Source organism: Periophthalmus magnuspinnatus, chromosome 4, assembly GCF_009829125.3.
Source record: "Periophthalmus magnuspinnatus isolate fPerMag1 chromosome 4, fPerMag1.2.pri, whole genome shotgun sequence".
Lineage (NCBI taxonomy): Eukaryota > Metazoa > Chordata > Actinopteri > Gobiiformes > Gobiidae > Periophthalmus > Periophthalmus magnuspinnatus.
This window is the reverse complement of record NC_047129.1, coordinates 15,441,366-15,466,953: the sequence shown is the minus strand read 5'-3', so window position 1 is coordinate 15,466,953 and position 25,588 is coordinate 15,441,366. Positions and strand designations below refer to the sequence as shown.

General features: G+C 40.2%; 2 protein-coding genes across 2 annotated transcripts in view; one reads left to right on the top strand and one right to left on the bottom strand.

The window, feature by feature from the left end:
• LOC117369832 (adhesion G-protein coupled receptor D2) overlaps positions 1 to 5,313 on the top strand; it is a 64,101-nt gene extending 58,788 nt beyond the window's left edge. Inside the window, exon 25 of the mRNA XM_055221046.1 lies at positions 5,168 to 5,313. Coding sequence (XP_055077021.1) covers positions 5,168 to 5,299 — 132 coding nt within the window. The 3' untranslated portion in view covers positions 5,300 to 5,313. The remainder of the gene's footprint in view (positions 1 to 5,167) is intronic.
• A 535-nt stretch (positions 5,314 to 5,848) lies between these two features.
• Positions 5,849 to 25,588, bottom strand: part of nr5a2 (nuclear receptor subfamily 5, group A, member 2) — a 69,205-nt gene continuing 49,465 nt past the window's right edge. Inside the window, exon 7 of the mRNA XM_033964773.2 lies at positions 5,849 to 7,377. Within this exon, the coding sequence (XP_033820664.1) occupies positions 7,130 to 7,377 (248 nt within the window). The 3' untranslated portion in view covers positions 5,849 to 7,129. The remainder of the gene's footprint in view (positions 7,378 to 25,588) is intronic.

Sequence of the window (25,588 nt, the reverse complement as noted above, 5' to 3'; positions counted from 1 at the left end):
TTAAGTCTTGGTTGTTTCTCTCTGGCTTATAAATAAATAGTGAAAGAGCCAGTCTTTGGAACGGCTCTTTGAAATGAATGGATCCAAAAGATTTTAATCAGATTAAAAGTAACATTTATTGCAACTACAAAACAATGAATGTGCATTTGAATACACCCCATTTGTAAACTGATAAATGGAGCAGTCTGACTCTTAATAGTATTCACTGTTGTGTAATTACTCAGTTGTGACAGTAGAGCAGTTGTTTCTCTTGCTCACGTACTCTCCTTATTAAATCAGTGTTTGTGCAGACTGCATCTTTAAACAAGTTCATTCACAAAAGACAAAAGACATCACCGATACAATAATCTGTCTACCTATTGTCGCTAATACAAAGACACTTGATGCCTTTTGTCAACATGGCAGTAATTGTGCTGTCAAAAACAACCTTACGGCTGAAAACATTTATTGAAAAGCAATTTATAGCAGTCTGAAGTGCGTGGCTACACAATATTTTGGAAAACAATTGCAATATCAGCTAATTCCATATTCTGATTGGGTCAGGTTTAAGAACAGGCATGTTGGTTTAGGGTACGGATTTGGGACAGGTTTAATAATTTCATCTTGGCAAAACTGATGCATTCATATCAGAGCAAACATTGCAGGAACGCTAATATCTTCCATAAAATTGTGTTTTGGAAATGCTTTTATTTTAATCCTAATCTTCAAAGTGTTTTACCTCGCATCATGGTCATCGACAAGTTAACTGTTTAAGGTTGTTGTAATGCAGTTGAACTTAAACAAAACTCAACATAACATTTTATTCTTTTCATAATGCGCAACCCAAGTATGATATCAAATACTTGTGGTCGTTGTCAGCAGATTTGGGTCGCACAGCCAGCCCAAACAGATGCTGAGGAGGCCTTTCCCAAAGCACCTCCCTGGGGTCTGCGCTCCAGTTTCCGGCTGCGGTCAGGTCTGTGATGTCCCGTCACCAGTACGCTCCCCTTCGCCTCCAGCAACCACCAGCCTTCTCTTAAGAGTCCTCAGTCAAACCGCCACTGTCCCGAGAGACGCACGGCAGACTAAATAATCACTTTCTCATCATAGCCACAATGTGAGAGCAGCTGCTGGCTTTTGATGGCCTGCCAGCGGTCGTCTGCGCCACTACAAGAAAGAAACGGAGCACTGAAGGAGAGGAAGAAAACCAAGATGCTGTTGCTAGGAATGCTTTGGATATATATTTTAATACAAAAAAAAAATCAGCTGCAAAATATTTCCATTTGGGCAAAAGCAGAATGAGTCTAAAGTGGGGTTGATAGGAGCAGAGTACAGTACGCTCAAGGGAAAACAGTATTTAATTTGCGATGCAGATTTTGTTTGTTTTTTGCGGCATCCATACAGCACTTTAAATCTATAAAGTGTAAACGGTTAATCAGACGTGCAAATGCTGTCTGATGGGGCAAAAAGGTCACTACTGACAAACAGATAGAAAAAAAAAACTTGTAGAATCAAATACATTTTAGCAGAAACATTGGTCACATATTTGATACATTTTACACTACTCTATTGACCTTATTCAGCCCCGCCCACTTTTTTCCTCTAAATGCTACTAAACCGCACTTTCTTTGTGGTGGCTCTTCCGGTGAAGCAGCAATCCCATTCATTTCAATGGAGACTTTAAAAAAATCTGTTATAAAGTAAGTTGATTTGTGTAAAACGTTCTATGTTAGTTTCATTCAGTTAATTTTCATTTATTTATTTCATTTTGTTCCTCAAAAGACCTCAGGGACTGGCCTCTTGCTGGTGCCCAGAGTCAGGACAGAACATGGACTAAACCAAGACTAAACCAGGACTAAACCAGGGTAAAACCAGGACTAAACCAGGACTAAACCAAGACTAAACCAGGGCAAAACCAGGACTAAACATGGGGAATCAGCATTTCAGTTTTATGCAGCTAAAATCTGGAACAGTCTTCCTGAAGATGTGAGACAGGCCTCTACTTTGACATTGTTTAAATCCAGGCTCCAAATGGTTCTGTTTGGCTGTGCATGTGATTGAAAGGGTTTTATTCTGTACTCTTCTCTTTTATTGTAAATTTTATGATGTTTATTTATGTTCTGATTTGTTTGCATTGTGATTTTAATGTCTTTCTCATTCTGTAAAGCACTTTAAATTAATTTGTGTACGGATTGTGCAATACAAATAAACTTGCCTTGCCTCTATATGCACCAACAAGTCAACACTGCACCGATTCTTTGGGAGGCTTTAAAACAGCTCTGTAGTCCCCATAGAACTTATTTGCTGTTAAGCTCGGCAGCCCAATGCAAAGTAATTAAACCCGAATGACAATGGCGGCGCCCATGGCAACTTCTGAAATAAGGTGAATTGCGTCCACTTCATTAAATGCAGCGTAACAGTTCAACATTTAAGAGTTGAGATTCCATATTATATTAAGTAGTTACACCGTTTGAGTGTGTACTTAAAAATGTATGCACAAAATATTAATACTCATTTGAATCAGCTGTTTTGAGAATTGAACCCGCAACCCACGCCAACCACTCTTCCACTCCTCACTGTGGAACCTTATCTGATGAATTACCGCTACTTAATTAAAAGAGCGATTTGCTTTCTTCTTCATTCTGAGTCCTCTTTCGCCACTCTTAATTGTTTGATTCTTTCTGGGTTTAGAAAACAGTTTAGAGGTCACACGTACGACATAAGCGTTCCCTCCTTTCATTCCCGAGTCGTGACATTCAGGTCGCGGTGCTTTCATAGTTGCCCCTCTTTGTCCCCTGTGCGGTACTCCGAGCCCAACGCTGGCAAAGCAAAGGTCAAGATCCACACAAGTGCAGTCAAGCATTCACCTTCGCCACTTGGCTGAGGTCTGGCAAGATTAATTTTTTTGTTGGCGTGTGTGCCAGTTCCGTGTCTCGCACAATGGCAGGGCCCGCGCGTGTGTTTGTGTGCACGTTTTTTTTTAAAGACATCGGTGCAAGCGTTTTAACAGGGCGACTCTGTTTGAATTAGATGTTCTAACCCCCCGCTCGCTAAATGGATTTCTGAAGTGGCTGTAGTTGGAGGCTTTCAATCGGATGCAACCTTGAGTCCTTTTTTATGTGAGCTCTGTAGGATTTAAGTGCCGGTATAACATGAGCCCGGCTGAATACACGCTCTTCATTTTTTGAAATTGAAAAATCTCTAAAGGCTCTCCCCATTGTGCTGGCAATTAATGGAATGCTGGCAGCGAGGTTCAGGTGCTTAAAAGTTGTATTTTTTTCTCTCTCGTTCTCTTTTTAATGACTAATAAAGGATAATCATCGTGGAAAAAACATCATAATGCTGTAGGCTTCCTCTTTATGCACAATGATGTATAATGCATGCTTTGAAATGAAACGGCAGCGGCCTTCAGAGCGCTCCGTCTCCAAACCTATTTGTTTTGCATGCCACAGTGAGGCTTTTGCATAACAATGCTGAGTGTTCCTATTAACAATGCTAGCCTATTAATTTGATCTTTACATTTTTAAAGTTTGTCCATCAGACCTCCAAACAATAGCTCCCTGAGTTGCTATTTGGTGGAAGCCATTGGAAAGTTGGCTAATTACCTCTCTGAAGGTTTGCGCTGCTTCTTTTAAGCACCATTTATTTCTCCACAAGATGAATCATTATTATTAAAATACAATAAAGTAGTTATTAGCCCTGTCCTGACTTTGACAGTGTGTCGTCAAAACAAACATGATTTGAAATAAGAGAAAAACAAGCATGTGATGTAGTCCAATAAGAATGTTAAGTTATGATTTACATATATGCTTTCATTAGGTGCAGTGTTTTGTGGATGGCTGGGGCAGCTGTGTGTTCTTCAGTCCTCCAGAGACCGCAGCTCAGCCTGAGTCCGGGCGAAGCACCAAACTGTTCCATCGCTCGTTTCTACCTTTTCTCACACTGCTGGAATACTTCCAAAAGCTTTTGTTTTTTTCCTCGTGCCCCCAGTCCTTTTCTCTTTGACAATACACTGAAACGTATGAGCGCATCTTGGTAAACACGAGTGATGTTGTTCCAGAGTTTAAAAGCTTTCTCATCACACTGGCAGAAGCAACTTGGGGCTGTTTGTGTGACGGAAAAGGAAAAGTTGTTTAGGAACTGACAGCCCTGTATTTGTGTGCATTAGCCGCTGCTGTGTGTGTGAGCGGAGCTGTGTGTGTGTGTGAGTGGAGCTGTGTGCGCGCACATTTAGACTGCTTTTGGCAACTTATTCATTTGTGTTTTTTCTCTCTTTTCTTGCTCGGTGTGGTTCTTTTTTGAGCTGAGGTTTGAAGCTGATGTCCACCTTCAGGGATGCGCATAGCATGCATCTCTGAGTATTTTCACCTGAGGCTGCACTTGTTAGAGTCTGTGGATAAATGTATATACATTATTTATACAAATTCAGGGCAAGTGAAAGCTGGTTTAACACATTTACAGACAGGAGGCCTGGCAATGCAAGCCGAGCTTTGAGAGGAGATCGCGCTCTGGGACTGTGAGCTGCATCTTAATGCTCAGATATCAGACTCATCTACAGCTCCAATAATCAAATCATTAACTCATTGTCTAATTGTTGATTAGTTTTGGGGCGATGTGGTGAGCCCAGCTGATTGCCTCAGAGCCTCAGAAAGGAGCTTTTAACAAAAGTGTTTTACAGTGCTATCATTATTTTATTTTGTCGTCACAATTTTTTATATATAACAAAAAGAAGCTTTTCACCACTAGTCAAAAAAGTCTTTATAAAATGACATTACAGTTATTAGAAGCATACGTCTTACCATAGAACCCCAGCTATAACCTTATCTACTTTTATTAATTGCATCCAGAACGAAAATGGTCCTATATATTTTGGACAGATCTGTGCCAGTATTTCTTAAATTAAAAAGTATATTTTTATAAATCAATCAATGAAATGAAAACATTAAATGATGACCTTTCCAATGAGTTAATTTTTTTCCTCTTGCCCCTTCCTCTCCCATTCTGCCCCTCTCTTATCCATCCTGGCCGTCTCTCCTCCCTCACACCTCTTCCTCCTCCCCTCCTACTTCCTCCCTCCTCTTACCCTCCTGCCCCTCTCTCCTCCCTCCTGCCCCTCTCTTCTCCCCTCATACCCCTCTCTCCTCCATCATGCCCCTCCCTCCTCCCCTCTTGCCCCTGGTCTGCACAGGCGGCTGTCGGTTCAGAGGTGGACTCTGTGCCAGTGGGCTGCAGTCTTCACGTTCCCATGGATCTGGAGTTCTCTGCTTCCTGTTTCCCTCTGGGCCCTCGGACAAACCACCGTCTCGTCCACATCGACTGACACCAGCCTCTCACTTTGTCGTTTAAGTCTCATATCAACTCTTTGTAAAGTGGTGATTTTCATTTTTGTTTTTGAATTACATTTTGTGAGTAACCCTTTCACCCATGTTTTTTGAGTGTTTTACAGTGAGTTTAATTCTGATATTTGGTCTGTATTATATTATGTTGGTTCATGGACAATAATCTTTATATTTGTATTTTTAATATGTGCGTCTAAAAAGTATGTGAATGTCTGCAAACCGAACATTGGTGAAAATGTGCACGCCATGTTGGCTGGTGATTCATTCTTAGTTCACTCCCCCTTTATAATGTTGCATTTCTGATTTGACAACAGTTTATTTTTTTATTTTTTTTTCAAATTTCTGTCCAAAACAAATGCAGTGGAACCATTTTCACTATTTTAAGAATGTTGCTATAGGAGACATTATTAAAAGCAACACCTTTCAGAAAACGATGCTGGGATTGGCAGACTTCATATAACTGTCCCTCAACATACAAACACCACATAAAGAACAGACTCATCTGTGACATCTAGGAAACAATAAGACAATTCTACAGTAAACAAATTTATTCTGGCGTGGACACATCACGTCATGTAACACAAAGATGGGAACCAAGAGACGCAATAAATTATCTTCATTATTAAGCGTAACCAGTGACATACTGTACATCAAAAGGTAAAATACACTGTAAAAAAATCTACAAAAACAGGCTGAAACCTAGCATGGACCATTATACAGTAATGCTTAAGGAACAAATGTTTGAATGCCAGCAGACACAAAGAAATAAGTGTGATTCCTCTTTGATTTTAGTGTCTCACGACGATTTAAGTACTGCTGAAAAACAAAACACTGTACACGCAACCCAGAACGCAAATCAGAGGGGTTTTTCTTTGATAGCTTTTTTTTTTCACCATCTTTTTTGGAAATCATTGAAATTGCAATGCCATCACAGTTCTCTCCATATGACCACATGAATGTAAACACCTGTTGAATTATTCTTTTTAAAATTATCTTACAACATTAATACTTTAATATATATATTTGTACATATTTTCATTCACATCTGCACGGTTAGCTAGCATGGTGATGAAATAAGGCAAAACTCACAGAAGTGTGACATCACAAATCATTTCATTAATCAATACTGATTCTGGTTGGTGTTCTGCGGGCTTTGGTCTTCTGCACAAAGTAGGCATGGTTCATTCAACATCTGCACAATTACACTTTCAGTTTGAAATTATATAGGGCAATGAATTTAGCATGGGCTTGGTTATTAAATAAATGCACTCATTTGAGGTACATAGTTTAAATTATATTAGATAACAAGTACATGGTAAGCATGATGAAAAAAGCATTTTCTTACTGGCTCTTTGTTCATTTTTTTATTTTTGCGTTAGTTCTGTTCAGGGTAAAGTCGTGTTGGGTGAGAGGACATAAGAAAAACAGATATCAGAGTCTCTGGCCCGGTCGGCCACACTTGTATTTACAGTACCAATGAGTTTTTGGTGATGAGTTGCTTCTCTTTACTGGCACAGTTCGCCACACTGCTGCCACTTGTCAAAAGTATGAAGTTTGCAGGCTTTCAGTCTCAGTAGTCCATGCTTATTCTTCAATGTTTTTCAAGTGTTTTGCTATTGTCCTTAATGAGAAACCACTTCTTTTAAATAAACAAATCTAGTGTTCGTGCACATGTCAGTCCATGTGCGAGCTTTCTCTTCTTCACGCCACACCCCTGAAGCGGGCTGGTGATCAGGTTTGGTAAAAGCATGTCGTTTTTGGCTAGCAGCTGAAGCAGTGCACAGAGGTGCATTGTGGGTGTTGTAGTGTCCTTAAGCTCTCTTGGCATGCAGCATCTCGATGAGCAGGTTGTTACAGGGCACGTCTCCATTCAGGTGTTTGTAGTACAGGTATTCTTCAGCCTGCAGACTGATGGCGCGGATCTCAGGCAGCCGCAGCAGCAGCTGTCCAAACTTGTCCGTTTGTTGAGGATAGTTACACATGACGTAGTCCAACAGAGCTGCGTTCACCTGCTCCTGTACACTCTCCACCAGGTGGAAGTTCTCCAGGTTTTTCACATCTGAAAATCAAACAGAGAAAGAGTTAAAGCTGTGATCAAAAGGGAACCTTTACATTCCGACTGAACAGCAAGTTTTTAATGTGAAAGATTACATGTTATTTAGTTTTCTTGTTATGATTTGTAATTTCCAGAATTAATCACCCAGCTGCAGACCATCACGTTGAACATTGCTGCAGCTAAATGTAAAAAAGCTGCTGCATTTGTGACTTTTGCCATGTTACCGTACATTGAAAACAAGACTTTTTTTAGTTCATAATATTTTATTATATATTTTTAATGTCAGGGCAAAGTATTATCATGATTATATCCTTCTATTTCAGCCATATTTCCTCCAGAGACTGCAGCAAACAGGTACAAAATAAAACCCCAGAGAGTTGGATTTCCCCAGAGTCAGTGAAGTAGGACACAAGTACAGTGTAGCCCCAGACTATACCTGCACCATTTGTGTCATGTGGAAAATATAGCAGCCACTCCAACCCTTTAAACAGGCACATGCACTCTGAACAGAATCACGTTTCTTCTATTTTAATTCCACCATACCTTGTGCGTCTGTTTAATTACCCCTCCTCTCTATGCTGCACAGCCATAAGCACTTTTTCCTTGACCATAATAAGCTCACTGGGGGTTTGGGCTTGAGATTATTGCAAGACAAGACAAAAATGTGCTAAATGGATAATGGTGGACGGGAGCGCAGTGTGTGTATTTGTCGTGATTATGAAGCACACGAGGCAGCCCAATATTTAAATAAGCCACACTGCCCCCCTGCCTCTGCGTCTGTGTGCGCACAACTCTGATCTTTTATTAATCCATTTGACCCCAGGTTTAGAGCGCTCACAGCGGGCTAATGCCTTATGACGGGGTCCCTGTGTCTCCCTGACAAGCTCCCCGACCCTAAAGACACACGGTAAAATATAGTGATTCTAATCCACTTTTTTATTTGGCGCGCACACACTTTACGGAGAGAGCGGGGGAGATAAATCAGGAGCTAACGAGGTCTGCAGAATGAGAAGCAGTTCCTTCGAGGCACTTCCATCCACGATGCACTCTAGCATGCTATTACAATGTGTAGGCTGCCGTCTGCGCTCACCCTGACCCTGCGCTGACACCACGGGGGCTAAATAAGGCCAAGAGGAGGGCAGAGGTAATGTGGGGAGGGAGGTGGGGTTGCGGGGGGGTTGAGGGGGGTGTGGCCCGGTGACAAAAAGACCTCCAAACAAACATGACATGTGCTTTTTCCTGCTGCCACTCAGCTGCCTGACCCCATCATTCCACAGTGTTCAGCCAGGACAAAGCTTACATGGAGGATATAGGCACATGGTTGACTAAATATGGAAGTAATGTGTTTATTTTGCAGTCGTTTTTAATATATTGTTTAAACTTTCAGTGGGCCCTATTCATTTTGTTGGCCTGTAGAGTTAGTAATAATATTGCTTCATATCTAAGGCCTCTCACATTTTTTTAATCTTACTGCGATAATTTAACTTTTTGTTTTTTCCATTATGTTCCCTCTCAAATGGACTGGCAACATAAAAAAGAAATCAGCTGAGACCCCAGTTGTCTGGTTTCTACATTTGGAGAAGACATGTAAAAGCACATGTAAAAATGTGCGTATTGGGCAGGGGGTGAGGGGCACTACAGAGACCCCCCTTCCTCCCCCCTCTCCCCCTCTGTCAGGCTAATTAGGGGAAAGTGAGGCAAAAAGACAGCATTTTAATTGCTAATTATTACCAGAGCCCCTTTTGAAAAATAATGAATGAACAAGAGGTCCAAATATGAGAAACACTAAAACCCACAAATTACAATATCTATTTCTAGTGTTTGCGTAAAGCAGTGGGTTACTACTGGGTTTGTCTATGAGTAATTTAGGTTTATTGAACTATCCTCTTGTATGGGGCATAAGGAGGGGATGCTAAATGAATATGCAAATACAAACAAACAGAGCCAGTGTCAGATCGGACATAAGTACATGTGCTCTCTCTCCTCTCCGAGCCCACGAGCCCCCGCCTCTCACTGCCGCTCTCTCTCCTCGCTCATTGTTCAGTCACTGTGGGACTAATTATCAACTTTTTTCACATAAAACAGGCACAGTTCGTGGCAGCGGAGTGTCCGAATACTCAAATGGAAACCCCGAGGTCCTCAGAATATATTGTTTCATTTGACGGCCGATCACACTGCAGCCTGCGACTCAACACACAAGCACACACAAGCACGTTTAGAGTGTTTTTGAGTACAGCCTGATTTCACTGCTGTGTTTTAATTAGTCTGGATGTGCTGTGTCTCTGTGTGTGTTCACTGTGAACTGCTGCTCTAGGGACATTCACACACACAAGTACACGCATTTTAGGTTTTCATGCTCTGTGGGGATACTACATTCATTTACGTACTTACCTAACCTGAACCTAAATCGTAACCTTAACCTAAGTTCACTCTACTACTATATATTCGGTTTAAACATGTCAATGACTCAATGCTATCTCATGGTCCCCACATTGAAAAGGTCCCAGTGAAGTGATGTGTATTCAGATTTCAATCCCCACAAGGTATGGAATAACCGCCTACACACAGTACCAATGGCATACATTTGGTTTGTGATTTTGCACAGATCCAGAAAGAGATCTCATGTAAAACAGTCGGGTCAAAGTTCATCGTGCTGGAAAAGTTAACCGTAGACTGCTGAAGGATGATGCTACCTCTTTAGGTGTTGACTTGACAAGACATTTTTAACCCCTTCATAATATTGTAACTGTGTTGTCAAAAGCCGTTTTGCAGTGAATTTGAAATCTTAATATCTTAATATTATCTTAATATTATCCTCAATTTTTGCATTACTTCCAGTCTTCCCACCTCACTTTTCCTTCTCTCCTGAAATACTGCCAACGCTTTAAGTCCATCAAACAAAAGTCAGCCTACAAAATCAACATAAATAACTATGGCTTATAAAACAAATCTCTCTTTAGCATTAACGTCCATCTTTAAATCTATATACAGACATAGTATACATTCACCCGCAGTATAGCATTGCATCACTCCATAGGTCTCATGTTGGAGTTTATGTGCTGTTTAAGGAGCTGCGGTGCTTTGAAGAGGCATTACAGCGGCCTACTGGACTCTTATCAGGTCCACTTTACGATTCTATTGCCTCATTAATAGCGTGGCTGTGCTCTCCAATCGCAGAGAGGGGGCGGTAGTAGGTGAACCCAGTAACCTTTGACTCTCTGTTAGGACTGAGCTCACAGTTGTAATGGGCAGGTATTTGTTGAATTGTGGGGACTGAAATTGGCATATACGATCACATCCTGGTTATCTTATGCTATGTGAGGACCAAAAATAAAGTCTCCAAGAGGTGAATCCTCGATGTATTTTTTCAGGTGGACAGTCATGTCTCCATGGATCTGCTATTGTGTTGCCTGGAATGTTCGACAGTATGGAATTAAACTTAGTGATCTCCATAGAGACTGGCAGGTGATGATACCAGGTCAAATTACAGGTCAGATCTGAGGAGAGGTGTCCCGCTTACAGTAAGAATGGGTTTTTCAAGGGCCAATAAAAACACCCATGACTGAATATACTCAAGATACAGAAGTTTAATGCTATGTGATGATTTTCAAGACTGTTTGAGCGTTTTTTGTTTCTCTCAGGAGTGATTTACTTGGTTGAAAGTAATAATAATAATGATAATAATAATAAATGCTCAAATAATAAAAGTTAGAATGATGTAACTTTGCCCATTATGAAGAGTCCCTCTGTAAATTCTTTCACAAGTCCACGACAAATAGACTGCTTTTTATGATTTTAATTTTTTTTATTATTAAATTTGAAGGGGCGCTATAGAGCCGTCTTAAAAGATAGAGCTTTAATTTGTATATCATTACGTCCAGTTTGAAAATGTATGTATATGTGCCATTCAATCCGACAATGTCTGTGAAAGAAAGATTTTAAATTTTTTTTAAATAGATTTTTTGTTGAAAAATCACCATGACCACATCCAACCTTTTATTTAAAATGTAACTGATAACCTTTTATTATTATAGTGTCTTTTGTTTTTGATGAAAACTGTTGAAGGAGATGTCAAAGGATTGCGATGGGTTTGACTTCCTGTAGAGTTTAGAGTGGGCACATAATATCATTTTTACATGTCCTGCTAAGACCTATTTTTAAAGTTTTTTAAACTAAGTTTTATTTGTCTATGACATTGACAGTTTGACATTTTCTGGGACTGGCTTCCATTGGTGCAATGCAAAATGATTTTTCAGGTGGCGCTACTGAGCTGAGTCTTTAAATATTTCTTCTCGGGGTTCTTCACTCAAAATTAGAGCTCTCTGATCTCTTACTTTCTATAGCAGTACATATCAATACATCACTGCTTTTACAAGTATATGCGTGTGTGTTGTTAGAAAACAGGGCAGCGGGGGCAGGCAGTGCAAATAATGACGATGGGACAAGGGGCAATGACCGAACGGACACTCTCTGAAGTCGCCTTTATCTGTCTTTTACTGAAAAACTTCAGTAAGTCGTGCTACAGGAGAGTGTAGCTCCCCTGTAGCGCAACTTAGTGAAGTTTTCAGTTCTCCCTTGACGACGCACATGTTATCATAAGTGCAGTTTTTTTTCTACTGAAGGTCCCATATTTTTTAAAGCTCTTAGTAACAGGTTGCTGGGGTCCCTAGAGATGAACAGAAATTCGTGTTTTCCTCCCATTTGGGGAATTCCCTTTGTGCTATCCATGAGAGCAGGAAAAACAACAACGAGGTAAAAATGTGCAGTTGATAGTAAGCATGAAGACAGGAAGGCTTTTGACAACACGGATAAGTAGGGCCAGCATTTTGTCACCGAGATCATCTACATGTTCACATCGCATGCATTTGAGTAGGGATGAGGAAACTGTCTTGCAGTATTTTATTAAGATGTTCAAAAGGATTCAATTGGATGATTTTGTTTTGTTTTGTAAGAGACAGTTGTACAATAGAGCATAGTTGTAATTTGGCCACAGTTAGGGACTTCAACATTATTTACTTAATCAGTTATTGAGATTATTCAGGTCACAATGCAAGAGCTAAAAATTGAAATTGTGACCATTTTAGAGGCAAAATTAAGTTGTTTTTTTAACAGTCACATTAATATTACTCATCATTCACTTTGATTTCACAAAGCTGGCCACATACTAGAGTAATGGTAGCGTATTAGACAACCATAATGGGAGAGCATCACAGATTTGTTCATGGCTTCAATAATCGTGAATATGTGTAAATTATGATGTTTCTTACAGTAATTGCAACACTAAAATTTGATATAACTGAATGAATGGATACATCTACAGTTTATCAGTTTGAGGGAATTCTGTGTTATAATGTGCTAATGTTTAGAATGACAATAACTGCAGAAAAATAGGTCCATACACAGAAAACAAAAATTGGTAGTAAGCTCAGAACAATGTAGCACAAATTTGTATTTTTTTTTTTTTCACAAAATTTCAACAAAAACATAATTTACAGTTCTCTTTCATAGTTTAAGAAGAAAACATCTCTAAACTGTAACACTTTGCCTTAAAGAGTGACTTTTCATGGGCTAAACCTCCTGCAGACACTTGCCCTACAGCAAACACAGGCTCTCCTCAGACCTCACTGTCTCACACACAACCCCAGCACAGCCTTTTGTCAGGATGTCACAAATAACCTATGAAGGCTCAATTTGCTGCTAGTCTCATCACCCAGAGCCCGAGAACACTGCTACGGCTACGAAAGCAGGAATTAAACCTGGAATACATTACTCCAAATCTAAACCCGGCCTGACACTGTGGCTATTGTTGTTAAAGCCAAACAGGTAGAAAGTGCTGGTGCTCTGTCGCCCAAGGACGAGTGAGCAGGGCCGATGGAGAGAGGTGGGGAAATGTTGAGAGGAAAAAGAGAGAAAATGCCTTAGGTCTGATAAAATAAACAAGAGAAGAGGGGCTCGGAGAAGCAGACAGGAGCCGCAGCTCATTGCCGATGCCGGATGGAAGGTGCTGGGGATTTGTCTGCGGGTGAGGGGGAAAACAAATTTACATCCTGTACAAGTTGATCCTGCCTGGTTCACTTCAAGAGCCGCGGAGGTTAATATCAATGGGAATAGGTATTACAGGGGATTCACATCTACTTTTGACATAGAATGGAGTGCACTGGTAACTGTATATTTCTGTATATTTGACATACCTCATAATGCTGCCAATATATTTTAATAGCTGTTTTGAGACCGTACTGATTTCATTTATTGGCCTTTTTATGTTATTCATATTGCAACCAGCTACACTATGTATTACTTTATTCATTGCAGCTCATGATTTACTTTTATTTTTTTTACAATATTGTAGATTTACAATAGTTTTTGTGGTTCTTATTTGGGGCAGTGGCATAAATAAGTTTCAGTATTATCGTTTATCATCTCTATTTGCTTCAGCAATATATCAAACTTAAACATGTTATCATGACAGGTCTAATCCCAGATATGTCCTGATGATGCTGTCTCAGTTTGGAGTCCGTCTGATCATAACCCTAGGACAAGTTCATTAAAGTATGAGGTCTAGATTTGGGACGACTCAAGTTAGAACCAATATTTCCGACGTCCTGTGTGGTTTGAGGCGGGGCCGTTACATACTTTATTTGTCTATCTTGGGATGCTCTATGTACCTGCTTAGTTTTAAGCATCCACGATGTAAAAACATGCTCTGCTCCCTCCTATTTCGTAATGTATTTGCATTTTCTAGAGGGCACCACTGAGCCGTCTTGCAATGTAGATGCTTGGCGACATTATGTAAGTTAAATTTGAGTTAACCTCTAATTTTGTGGCCATTTTCAAGACAAATATATTGTTTCTTTATAATATTTTATCGCAAACAGCTACACTAAGGTGAACAAAGCAGACAATTTGGGTGAAGGGTCTTGCACAAAGGCACACCAACAGTATGAACTTGACCAGAATCAGACCATCAACACTTAATTGAATTGATTTCGGTAGCTACCCATAGAATTCATTTAATTACAGGTTATACTAATTGATATATTTTTATGTCCAAAACAACGTATCTTATATTTGTTTGTCTAATAATATTAATAATACTGTTTTTAAGAATAATTTTATTGAGCCCAGTTTGTTTCTCTTCATTTCCGACAAGCAGCACAAGACTCCCCGGGATCCCAATCATGATCTGCACTGAAGAAAAAAATCCCATTGTCTCAGCATTATGAAAATCCATTTGCCAAAGGGGGAGGCTTGAATCAGCAATGAGTCTGGTGCTTGCCCCTTTGCTCCGTGGTCCCTCTCCCGCCCGCCCCCCCTAAAGGTGCATCCAAATACTCGCCTCTGGTCTCACCCTATTAATACCACCACGACCCCCTCCGCCCACAGCTCCAACCACACCAGCTCACCACAAATCTGCGAGCTGTGGGATTCATAGAAATAAAGCTGGGTTGATGAGCCAACAATAAGATTACATTGAGACCTCTATATGGGATTCTCATATGTTATGTATGTATGTTTATCATTGCTCAAATGTTAATCCTTGATGTGTTTAAAATCTTTCAAAATTGCAAGTATAAAATCTAGACAAGTTTATTGATCCACAAGAGAAATACCTGGACCAAATGGTGCAGCCCTATTCTATGGAGATGTAATATAATATAGTAATTCCAAATGAGATAGTGGATATCCGATGAGGTGATTTTATGAGTGCAAAAGCTTTAAAATTTAGCAGACAGCAACCAAAGCAATGGTCCTATTTCATAATTGCAGAGATACACACACCAAGGACTCAAACTTGTATCTCTGAACTTCCTCTAGCTATTCAAATATTCAAGCATTTTTACTTTTTCATAAGAACAAAAATGTTTATACTTTTTATTAAAACATTACTTGTTGACAACATTTTCCAGACTCACTAAAACTTTCTCCCCGCACTGTACCTGCCCGTGTGTGTTCACTGGTATAATTTGTGCGAGCCTCGTTTACATGCACCGCACTTTTGCGCCCCTTGGCTAATTACACACAGGGTCTGCTTGTAAAGGGAGGGGTGTATGGGGCGCATGTCAGAGCTTCTTGTTTATGATAAAGTGACAGAAAATCATTGGGGGGTCAAGTATCCCCCTTCAGCACTTTGCGGTTCCCCCGGCCCACCCCGAACCTCCGGCAGCCCATACAGAGGGTGCCGGGTCCGCGTGTGGGGAAGGAAGCCTCCCCTTTAATGAGACCATTAAAGGACCCGTTCTCCCCGTCAATAGATTTCTCTCATTCTTTCTCTGACAAATTTGTATTAATAATTCAGTGCCAAGCGCCTGGGGATGTATATTTTGAGCATGAAGGACAGTTAATCCATAGCGCCACCCCCTTTCCCCCCTCCGCCCTCGCTCTCTCCTCTCATTTGAAGATGCAGGTAGAGTGCTGACTAAAGAAAGAGTATAGGCCATTTTTGCAGCTTATTTAACGTCTTTGTGTGATTCTCACCTTAATATGAATATTATGAGGAAAGAACACTAAAATAGATCTTTCTTGCCCTGTTTTTGTTTCTTCCATGACACAAAAAGACGGTTCTTTTACAATGTGTATCAATAAGTATACATGTCCTTTAAAGGTGAACTATGTCACTTTTCTGCTGGAGTGTCTGCCACCTACTTGTCTCCATAGAAATATTATTAGTTTGCCTGGAATTTTCCACAGTATTGTATTAAACTTATTTATATTCATGAAGACAAGTGGGTGATGGCACCAGGTCAAGTTACAGGTGGCACGTCCCCACCAGAAAAGTTACACCGTGCACCTTTAAAAGCGGTAGTGGATCCCATCAGATGTCTGCATAAGATTTTGTAAATAGTCACATTTTTATATAGCTCTTTTCTATATTCAAGGTACATCAAGGACCCACTCACACACACAATCATACACCATCGTACACAAACACTGAGAGCGAGGTGCGTTAAGTGTCTTGCCCAATGACATTATTCATTTGTGGGAGCTGGAATTGCACCGCCAACCTGTGGGTCAGTGGATATGACTGCTCTACCAATGATATTTATGTCGAGAGCAGGATTTGAACTGCCAACCTTCAGATCAGGGGACAAACACTCTACCAACTGAGATACTGTCGCTCCTACATGCATCATACGTAAATAAAATTTATTTGGACAAAAGTAATTAAAAATAATTGCTTTTAAAAATAATTACTTTTGTGGTTACGTAAAGGGTTAATGTGACTGTATTCTACATTTGTAAATTGTAATTACTGTAATAAAGCTCTCAAAAGTTAGTGCTATAAAGGGCATCTGACATAAAAAAGTAGATGATTAGGCTCGATAAAGAGGCAAAACTAAACACACAACATCACTGTAAAGCAAATAAAGCCAAACGCTCCCTTTGATGTAACAATGATCTACACAAAGGTCATTTTCACAAGCCTTTAAATGACAACAATTACGTTTTACAATACGCTCCAAAACATCTGTACATTTACACAACCTTAAACAAATACATCACTATCAAACCGCGTTAATGTTTAGCCACAGATTGCAGAGTTAAGCCTGACTGTGACTTGTATTAGCGATCATAAACCGTGTGAGTAACTCTGTAGGGATCTCCTTTAAATGCCTTTAGTGCTACTTTTCCCGATTACGTTTTATGATTTGTGTGCAGTAGCTTATTGCATTAGACGGAAGAAAACATTTGAGTAATGTACTGGCTTTGATGTTTTTTGAATGTTACCCATCTGACCCAGCATGGAAGATTTTCGTACGCAGAATCATCCAGGGGAGTTGACAAAGATGGAGCGTTGCTTTAAATACCCCACAGGACAGGAGACTAGAGAGGAGGTGTAATTTGGGAGTGTGTGTGTGTGTGTGTGTGTGTGTGTGTTTGCGTGTGTGCGTGTGCGGGGGTCAGGGGATGGGGTTCAATGGGATAAAGAAAGACAGTGGCTTGGTGCACCTGTTGGTTCATCTGTGCTTTAAAATGTTTAATCAGAGTGTTAAGTTACAGGCGCACGTCAGCCTAAAGCCCCAGCTGATCTGCTCCCCTGGTGTCTTGTAGTCACATTGTCCACACACGCACGCACACACACATGCACACATATACGCACATGTTGAGTTTTCATACCTCTGGGGGACACTGCATCGACTTACATTCATTTCCCGGACACTGATCCTAGATAAATAGGGAGGCTTTTTGTGATTTTTTCGTACTATGATAAGATTTTAGCAGCAGAGGGTGGCTCATTATAGATACATTGTTCTATTTATTTATTGCAGCTCATGCTTTTTAATGATGTTTTACAGTTAGAAAAATGTTTACCTGGGTTCATCAGGCTTAAATTAGTTTCAACATAATCATTTACTGTCTATATTTTCTTCAGCAATATATCAAAATGTGTTATCGTGACAAGCCTGTTTTTTAATTTAATCATTTATAGACCTTTTCCAACCTGTATCTGAACATTGAATCATGCTGTTGATCTACTAATGAAGAATTAACGTCATGGGGACCTGATTTTTGTTCTCATAAGGGAAGCAGGTCCTCATGATGTAAGTATTTATACATATCTTAGTTCCCACAATGGGATAAATACCCATCCACACACACACAGACACACACACACACACACACACACACACAAACATACAGTAGTTAAAAGAGCCTGTGCATTGCAGAGCTGCCACCTGACCATATAGATTACGACCACCATACTTTAAACATATGCTTTAATGCGGCAAGACAAGGGCCGACAAGCCACAAGCGGCATTAGTGAAGCGATAGCATAACACTGGATACAGTCGAGAGAAACGGCTATTAATATAACGGTATTGTGCGGTGAAGTCATTAAATTATACTGCAGTTCATTATGACCGCTTTTTTTAGTATGTACTTGTTATTTCAATAGATGTTGACCAGATGTTGTCATTGATGTTTTTCTTCAGATATTTTCTTTTTCTTTTGAGATTCTTGTTTTCATACTTGACAGTTTCGACTGCTCACTAACAATCTTTCTTGGAGTGGTCACGTGATGTTGCTGTGACGTGTCCGGTCAGCTGATTTAAACAGGTTTTGGCACTGTTTTCCTGCCAGTGGAGGCAGAAAGACAGCGCCATCTGCAGCCTGACTTCTATCCCAGTATCCCAGGTGTGTGAGAGTAAAAAGGCCCCCACGTCCCGGTTTAAGCAGTCGAAATTATCAGGTATGAAAACAAACTAAACCTTGGTCTGAAAAAAGAATCTATTAAAATAAATTAAAGGAAGACCAGATCAACCTCATTGGGCCACTTTACATTATTGTATATATATTTTTTATTTTATTATTTTTATTTTGAAAGTTTTATGTAACTTTTCTGGTCCACCACCTGCTTGTCTCCGTTTAGATGTTACTGCTTTGCCAGGAATGTTCCACAGTTTAGCATTAAACCAAATCTATCTCATATTTATTTAATTACACGCTTTGAAAAACAAGCCTTCTTACTGTGAGCCGGCTCGCCTCCTCATGGATCTGACCTGTAATTTGCCCTGGTGGTGACACTTGCTAATAAAGACAAGATCAGTTTAATGTCATACTGTGAAACATTCCAGGTGCAGCAAAAACATTTCAAATAACAATCAATTGACGAGTTTTGCAAGTTAATGACGCTTCACGGAACTATGTAAATAATTATCCAATTTGAAACACTACCATAAATGGGCCATCGTGATAAAGATCCTGTAGCACCCTCACTGACACATGGTTAAACCGATAGAAAAGCTCGTCATTCACACTTTACAACTCCACCAATGATTGACAGGACGGGTGTGTTATGCTGGGGGTTCATCTGATTGCATTTGTATTTTTGAACATTTGACCTGCAATGCTCGGTACTGACCTTTGACCTGTAGTCTGCATGTGTCAAGCCACTGTTTTTGTAACCTGCATTGCACAAGTTATTTAGAGCATAAATGTTTTGTTTTACCCATTTCAATGCATCATCTGTAACAACTATTGCAACGGCCCTGAAAATCCAAATCTAGTGGCTCAAGTGTTGAATTTGGAGCTATCGTTTTCTCTCATGGAACCTTATCTCTCCAGTTTTCTGGCCTATTTACTGCAATGGATGCGGGAAGCCAAGGGTCATCCAGGGTATTCATGTTTATTGCCAGAGATCGAGACTTCATGTTGGTTGCCGGAGATCGAGACAATCTATGCAATCCCAAAAAGTTATTATCCATCTTCGGGTATATACGAAAGTGAAGTTTGCAAGTTGTGATGCCATACATAGTAGTTATAGAGTTGTACAAAACATACAGGCAACTGATGATAGTCTAGTTGGCAATTCATTCAAATCAAGTAGAGTTTTCACCGGCAGAATCCCAATATATGCACAATTTGTACTCCGAGCCTGTTTTCCTCGACTAATGTGAGCCTGTTCTCCGCAGGGTCCCGAGCAGCCCAGGCCTGTCCTCCCCACCCCAAACACACATCCCTGAGCCGCTAATTGGAGAGGAGTAGCTACCTTGCTAGCCCAGCGCTGGGACCTGAGCTGTGGCCACTGAGAATGTATTAGCATTAGCATTGCAGTGGACCAATCTGTACATAATGATAACCTCAAGCTCTGGCCATTGGGAGCAGGTCTGGCACGCACACACACACACACAGACTAATGCGGCAACCCCACTCCTCCTCCCTCCTCCTCACCCCTCCTGGTCCACGCAGTCACGTACAGTAAACAAGTACGAGCACTGGGCTGCTGCGGCTGGCCCGTGAAAGGGGAGGGGGGGGTCAACTCCGTCGTCGGGTTGAAAAGTGTGTAATGAACTTGAGCTCCATTGATCGGGACGGAGAGTGCAGAACCGAGGGCTGTTTGTCCCAGAAGGGCTGCCGTAGCACTGCTCGGTAGCCCCTCATAAATGTTTGAGAGGCCTCAGCACCTCAGATCCATGCAGCCAGGGTTTAGACTGTCTCTCACCCGCGCACACATCCAAACTGATGCAGGTGATGGACGGTCAGCGCTGGTAGCTAGGCTTATCGATTGTTGTGTTAGCTGGATAACATTTACCTAGTCCATGTATTTGCAGGTGGAAAGTAACTAATTACAAATAGTCAAGTTACTGTAATAGATTTTTTGGGAAATATTTGTACTTGTACTAACTGAGTAAAATGTATTTCTCTACCTACAAACACAACAGCACTGCATCACCTGCTCTGATTGGCCAGAACTTATTTTCTGAGGAGTGACCAATCAGCTTTTAATGTTCTTAAAATTTAGTTAAAAAGTAACAAGCAGCTAGTACTCTGAGTAGTATTTTTCATATGTACTTTTTGCTATTACAAATTTGACAGCTATACTTACATATTTAGCCATATAACTACTTTTACTTGAGTACAAATGTGTAGCTTCTTTTTCCACACTGTGTATTTGATATTCCTTCAATATTAAAACTCTTTCACGAGGCACTAACCAAGCTCTCATTCAAAAGAAGGCATAAGGCAACTTTTGAGCGCTAAAAAGCAACTGACAACACTTAGTAGAAAGATATACAGTAGTGGACTTGACTCACGTTGCCCATTTCAGTCCCCATAGACTTGACCAAATCAATTGCAGGTGTAAGTAAACACCTGATGTGCAGGAAGTACCATCCACGCCTCTTTATGCTGCTAAGTACCAGCTCTTATGTTATGCAGTCGGTAATAAAAGTTGAGAATTGATTTTCTGTAGCGGCTTGTAACTGTTAATGTTGAGACATCAATAGCTGAAGCAAAAGGCCAGTGCTTTAATAGGAGACCAGAAACATACAGGAGATGGCACGGGCAGAGGCTTGTTCTAAATCACAGAATCTATCCTGGCCGATCGATAGGACAGTAACTGCAAGTGTCCCTCTGCTTTCCTAATGTTTTATAATAAACTGACAGGCTGTAATAAGGCCAGGGGAGAGAATGAGAGGGGGAGAGAAAGGTGGAGAGGAGGGCTGCAGTTTTCCCCTGCATCTATAGCTCGCCCATCTTAAATCACCCCACATGGGACAAAAGAGAAACATAGGATAAGAGAACGGTGGTATACTGTATTTTTTATTTATTTATTTTTTTTAGGTCAAAAATAATTTACAGGGGCATTTCTAAAGCTAGTCCCAAGCACAGATATATGTAGGTAGTCTGTTTGTCTTAAAAAACTGATCCTAACATGTCCTTAAATCTAGCATGGGTAATCAGGGGAGTCGAGGGGTGGGACAAAAGGGTCTGTTGTTCTGGGCTCCAGGGTCTTAGGGGCCCAGCATTGGACCCTCTTCCTATTTATTTACATTACAGTTGGGGATCATGTGAGATTTCTTGCTCCGGGCCCCCAATTTTCTGTCAACGGGCCTGTGGGTAATACATTTTTAGTATGAAGTTAATGCAACATGCCCCTAACAACGCTGTCCAAACTGGGTCACAAAGGGAAGGGCATCTGATGTTAAATCAATATGTAAATAGGACACAGGTGATTTCTGTAGTTACCTTAAAATAGGAAGAGATTTGGTTATGGTTGTCAATCTAAAAGAAAAAAAATATATAAAGGTGAAATAGAATTAGGGAAATAAATCAACAGTCAGCGTAACCGATGTAAATGTATCAGTGTCAAGTCGAATACAAACATAAACCCTTAAGATGCCCCTTTACTGTGCGATAACTGGTTCTATACTTTAAACAAGATAGAGAGCAGTGTCGACACAATTGCCATATAAATCCATGTGTGAACGTGATAACACCAACTATAACCCTTGTAGTCAATTGAAGGGGTACTTTGGAGATAACCTACGTGTATGTTGTAATCCATCAGGAAATTACAGGGAATCTGAGGTGAGACATAAGGATATATTATAGGGTCAACGGTCACCAAAAAGCCATAATAATTCAAGTCTTTCCGTGGCTAATGACAACAGTGGGCTGAATTTCCACGACATAGAGATTCTGGGCTTTTATTAGTTTGATAAAGTCTGAAAGCTTTTTGGGTACACTCATTACATCGAATTCATAGGACAGACGTCGTCCAGTGTAGGATTTCTGAGGATAAGAATGGAAGGAAATAGATAGTATTGTATAAAGTATTATGGCTCTCATTTCTGCACCTACTTCATGAGAGCAGAGACACTTAAAAGCAAAAATTGAACCACTGCAGAGACTGGAGTTATTTATTTCAAAAACAAAGATGGCGACTATATATAAAAGGCTACCTAGATTCCCATACTTTTCAATCAGTGCATGTTTGCAGAGCACTTCCCTTGACTTAAAGCACTGATGTACAGAAGTACCAGAGGTGGTCCAACTGCACTTAAGGCTTACAAGTTTAGAAAGGGACTATAATGAGCAAAAATATAAATAAATAAAAGTATAAACTAGAACTGGATTTTTATTTTCCTGAACAACATGGCTGCCTTGGAAAAATGGGACCATAACCATGTTGGACCACAACACATTTTACATATAGCAATTACTAATCAATTCAGTATGTGTACATTGTGTCAGAGATTGGTAAACAACATTAACAAGTTGTTTAGCTATGATATTCAATGTTAATTTGCTTTTAGTGTAAGCAAACTAGTTTAATTGGTATGCTCATGTTCAGTTGGTGTACTATGATAATGGTATTGTAGTAAGTAAGAGTTACTTACCTACCTACAGATGTAGGTAATGTAGATGTAGATGCATTTATTTACTCAGTGTGTTTGTTCTGTCTTTTGTCTTGGTCTGTTTGGTGTTTGGAATGCATACAACATAATTAAGATCAACTTTCTTTTGTTGCCGTTAATAATGCCGTATTGACTTTGTGCTAGTTATATGCTTTGTGATCCCGCCCGCACACCGGTCTCTCTGGGTGCTAAATATCGACCCGTCGCTGCCTCCTCTGTTTAATCAATCCCCATTCAGATTCCAAATGATGCGCTTCATTTGAGGAAATTAATATTTCCCTGGCTTTATGGGTGGAAGTACGGGAGCGCCGTGCATGAATTAGCTCAGCGGCCAGGGATCAGGGCATTGATCTGAGCAGCTTTCGCCAGCGCTTAATTAGAACGTACCTGTCTGGGAATACGTGCCTGCTCTCTCACATTGTGCACAGGAATTTATGATGGAAGTTACGTGAAAGAATGAAGTAAGGGGGGAAAAAAGAGTCTTTGATTATCAAGGTTGATCACGTGCGCTTGTGTTAGGAGGCTGGGGGACGCCTGGTTGTGCATGAAATTACGCTATTCTAGAGGGTTTATCAGGACAAGACGATGAATAGTGGAGCAAATGGGCTTTTTAATCATTGTGAATTTGAAGAATCCCTGTTTCAATTTGTGTAACAATATTGTCTCGATACAGATGTTACAGAATGTGAACCACCAACATAGTAAAATGTTTCAAAAAACTCAAAAGTAGCAAAAACTAGGCTCTATAAGCACACATGAAAAAGATGTAAATTGCCTATATATCAAGTATGAGTGGTAATAGGGACAAGGGTTGAGTACAAAATGGTGGGAAGATGAAGACCCGGATAATTTAGTGTGCTGGTTTTAACTGAAGTGGGATTGAATGACTAAACCACTCTCTGTTGCTTTAGCAGGTACAAAGACTTCAAATTGGAGGCATTACTACAGTTCTCCCCCAAAAAGTGTCGTGTCCGCTGGGAGCATTTACCACTATGGCTGGCCTGGCTGCCTCTCTGGTTGTGCTCTGAGCTGACGAGGACTGGCAGCGCCTGTCTCAGCCAATTACACGTGAGCTTGTGAGAGCGGTAGAGTGAGGCTAAACCATTCCCTGACCTCCTGTCACCACATGGGCCATACTGCTGTGTCTGCTGTGTCTCCCATGTCAACTGTGGAGGTTACAAGTACCACAATGTCAACCCCAATATAGCATCTCACCTAAACAAGTACGTTAGTTTTGAAACATAGTTAAAGTGACTACATGGACTGATTAATCTATTTTTGTATATAAGAAAATCCATGCGCATAGTTTAAGTGTGTGTGACATATGAGTGCATTTATAATTTAAGGGGACTGCATCTCTTTAAAATGGCTAGAGTCTGTAGAACAAAGAAAAGCTTTTGTATTTCAGTTTGTGGGGTCAGAATCTGGAACTATATGAGTGAAGACCTCAAAAAATGCCTAAATATGAGACTGTTTAAACAAAGATATAAAGAAATGATTATAAGTATGTAGAAGAATGAACTGTCATCATGAATGCACGCTATAACATTCTGAAAATATAGTTATTTCGTGTGTGGAGTAAAGTGATTTATTGTTGTAAGAGCCTGGCAGAAGCATGATTGCTGCTAGAATGGTATTCTCCCCACTCCTTTTTGGATTTTTAAAAATGTTAAATCTATATTTATGACTGGAAATGAAAAAATAAATAAATAAAATTGCCTTCATGTATCTGTTGATTATCGTTTGTTTGTTTGTTTGTTTGTTTGAACATAATGTCATTTATCATTAATCAAATATCCCAATAAACTTATTATTACTTATAATGGTTGAATAATGCATGGTACAGATTGGTAGCCATGTTTTTGTCATTCAGTCCCAGGGCAGCTGTGGCTTCCACCATAGAATATGTTTATGGGAAAGTCAGTGACTTCAAATGCACTATATAAAACTGATTAATAATTGTTTTCCTTATAGTTGACTCGGATATCTTCATTTAAAAATGTTTACCACATTTTCCAAAGATTCTAAAATAAGACCTTTTCCAGTTTACTTTTAATTCATACTGAATAAAAGCTCACTTTCACAGCTTATGCTTTTCTTCCTATAGTGTGAATTTGAACTTGTGACCCCGTCCTTACCTCCGCACTCCCCTGTCACCTGACTATAAATATGGCCGCCTGTCGCTGCTTCTCTCAGGTCTCTAAGCCTTTTAAAGGAAATCAAAGCCCCATTAACAGCTCCCTGACAACAGAAAACAACTACCACCCATCTTTAACTGAACTCTGACCCACGCTCCGTTCAGTCTCCGCTTCTCTTTTCAACAGATGCCACTGTAGTCCATTACACTATTGCACACTCACAATTCAACAAAAGACAAGAATCTACAAGAACGCTGTGGGACAAATCAATGAAAGGTGAAGAAAAACGCAAGAAAATCACAGACATAAAAATGAAAAAGAGGTATTTAATGGTTAGAACAGGCCAGATGGACCAGGTGCAGCCCCTCAACTGGAGTGACATGTCTATCCCTGTGTTATCGACAGCTGCCTTATCTAAGAGGCCAGCACAACAGG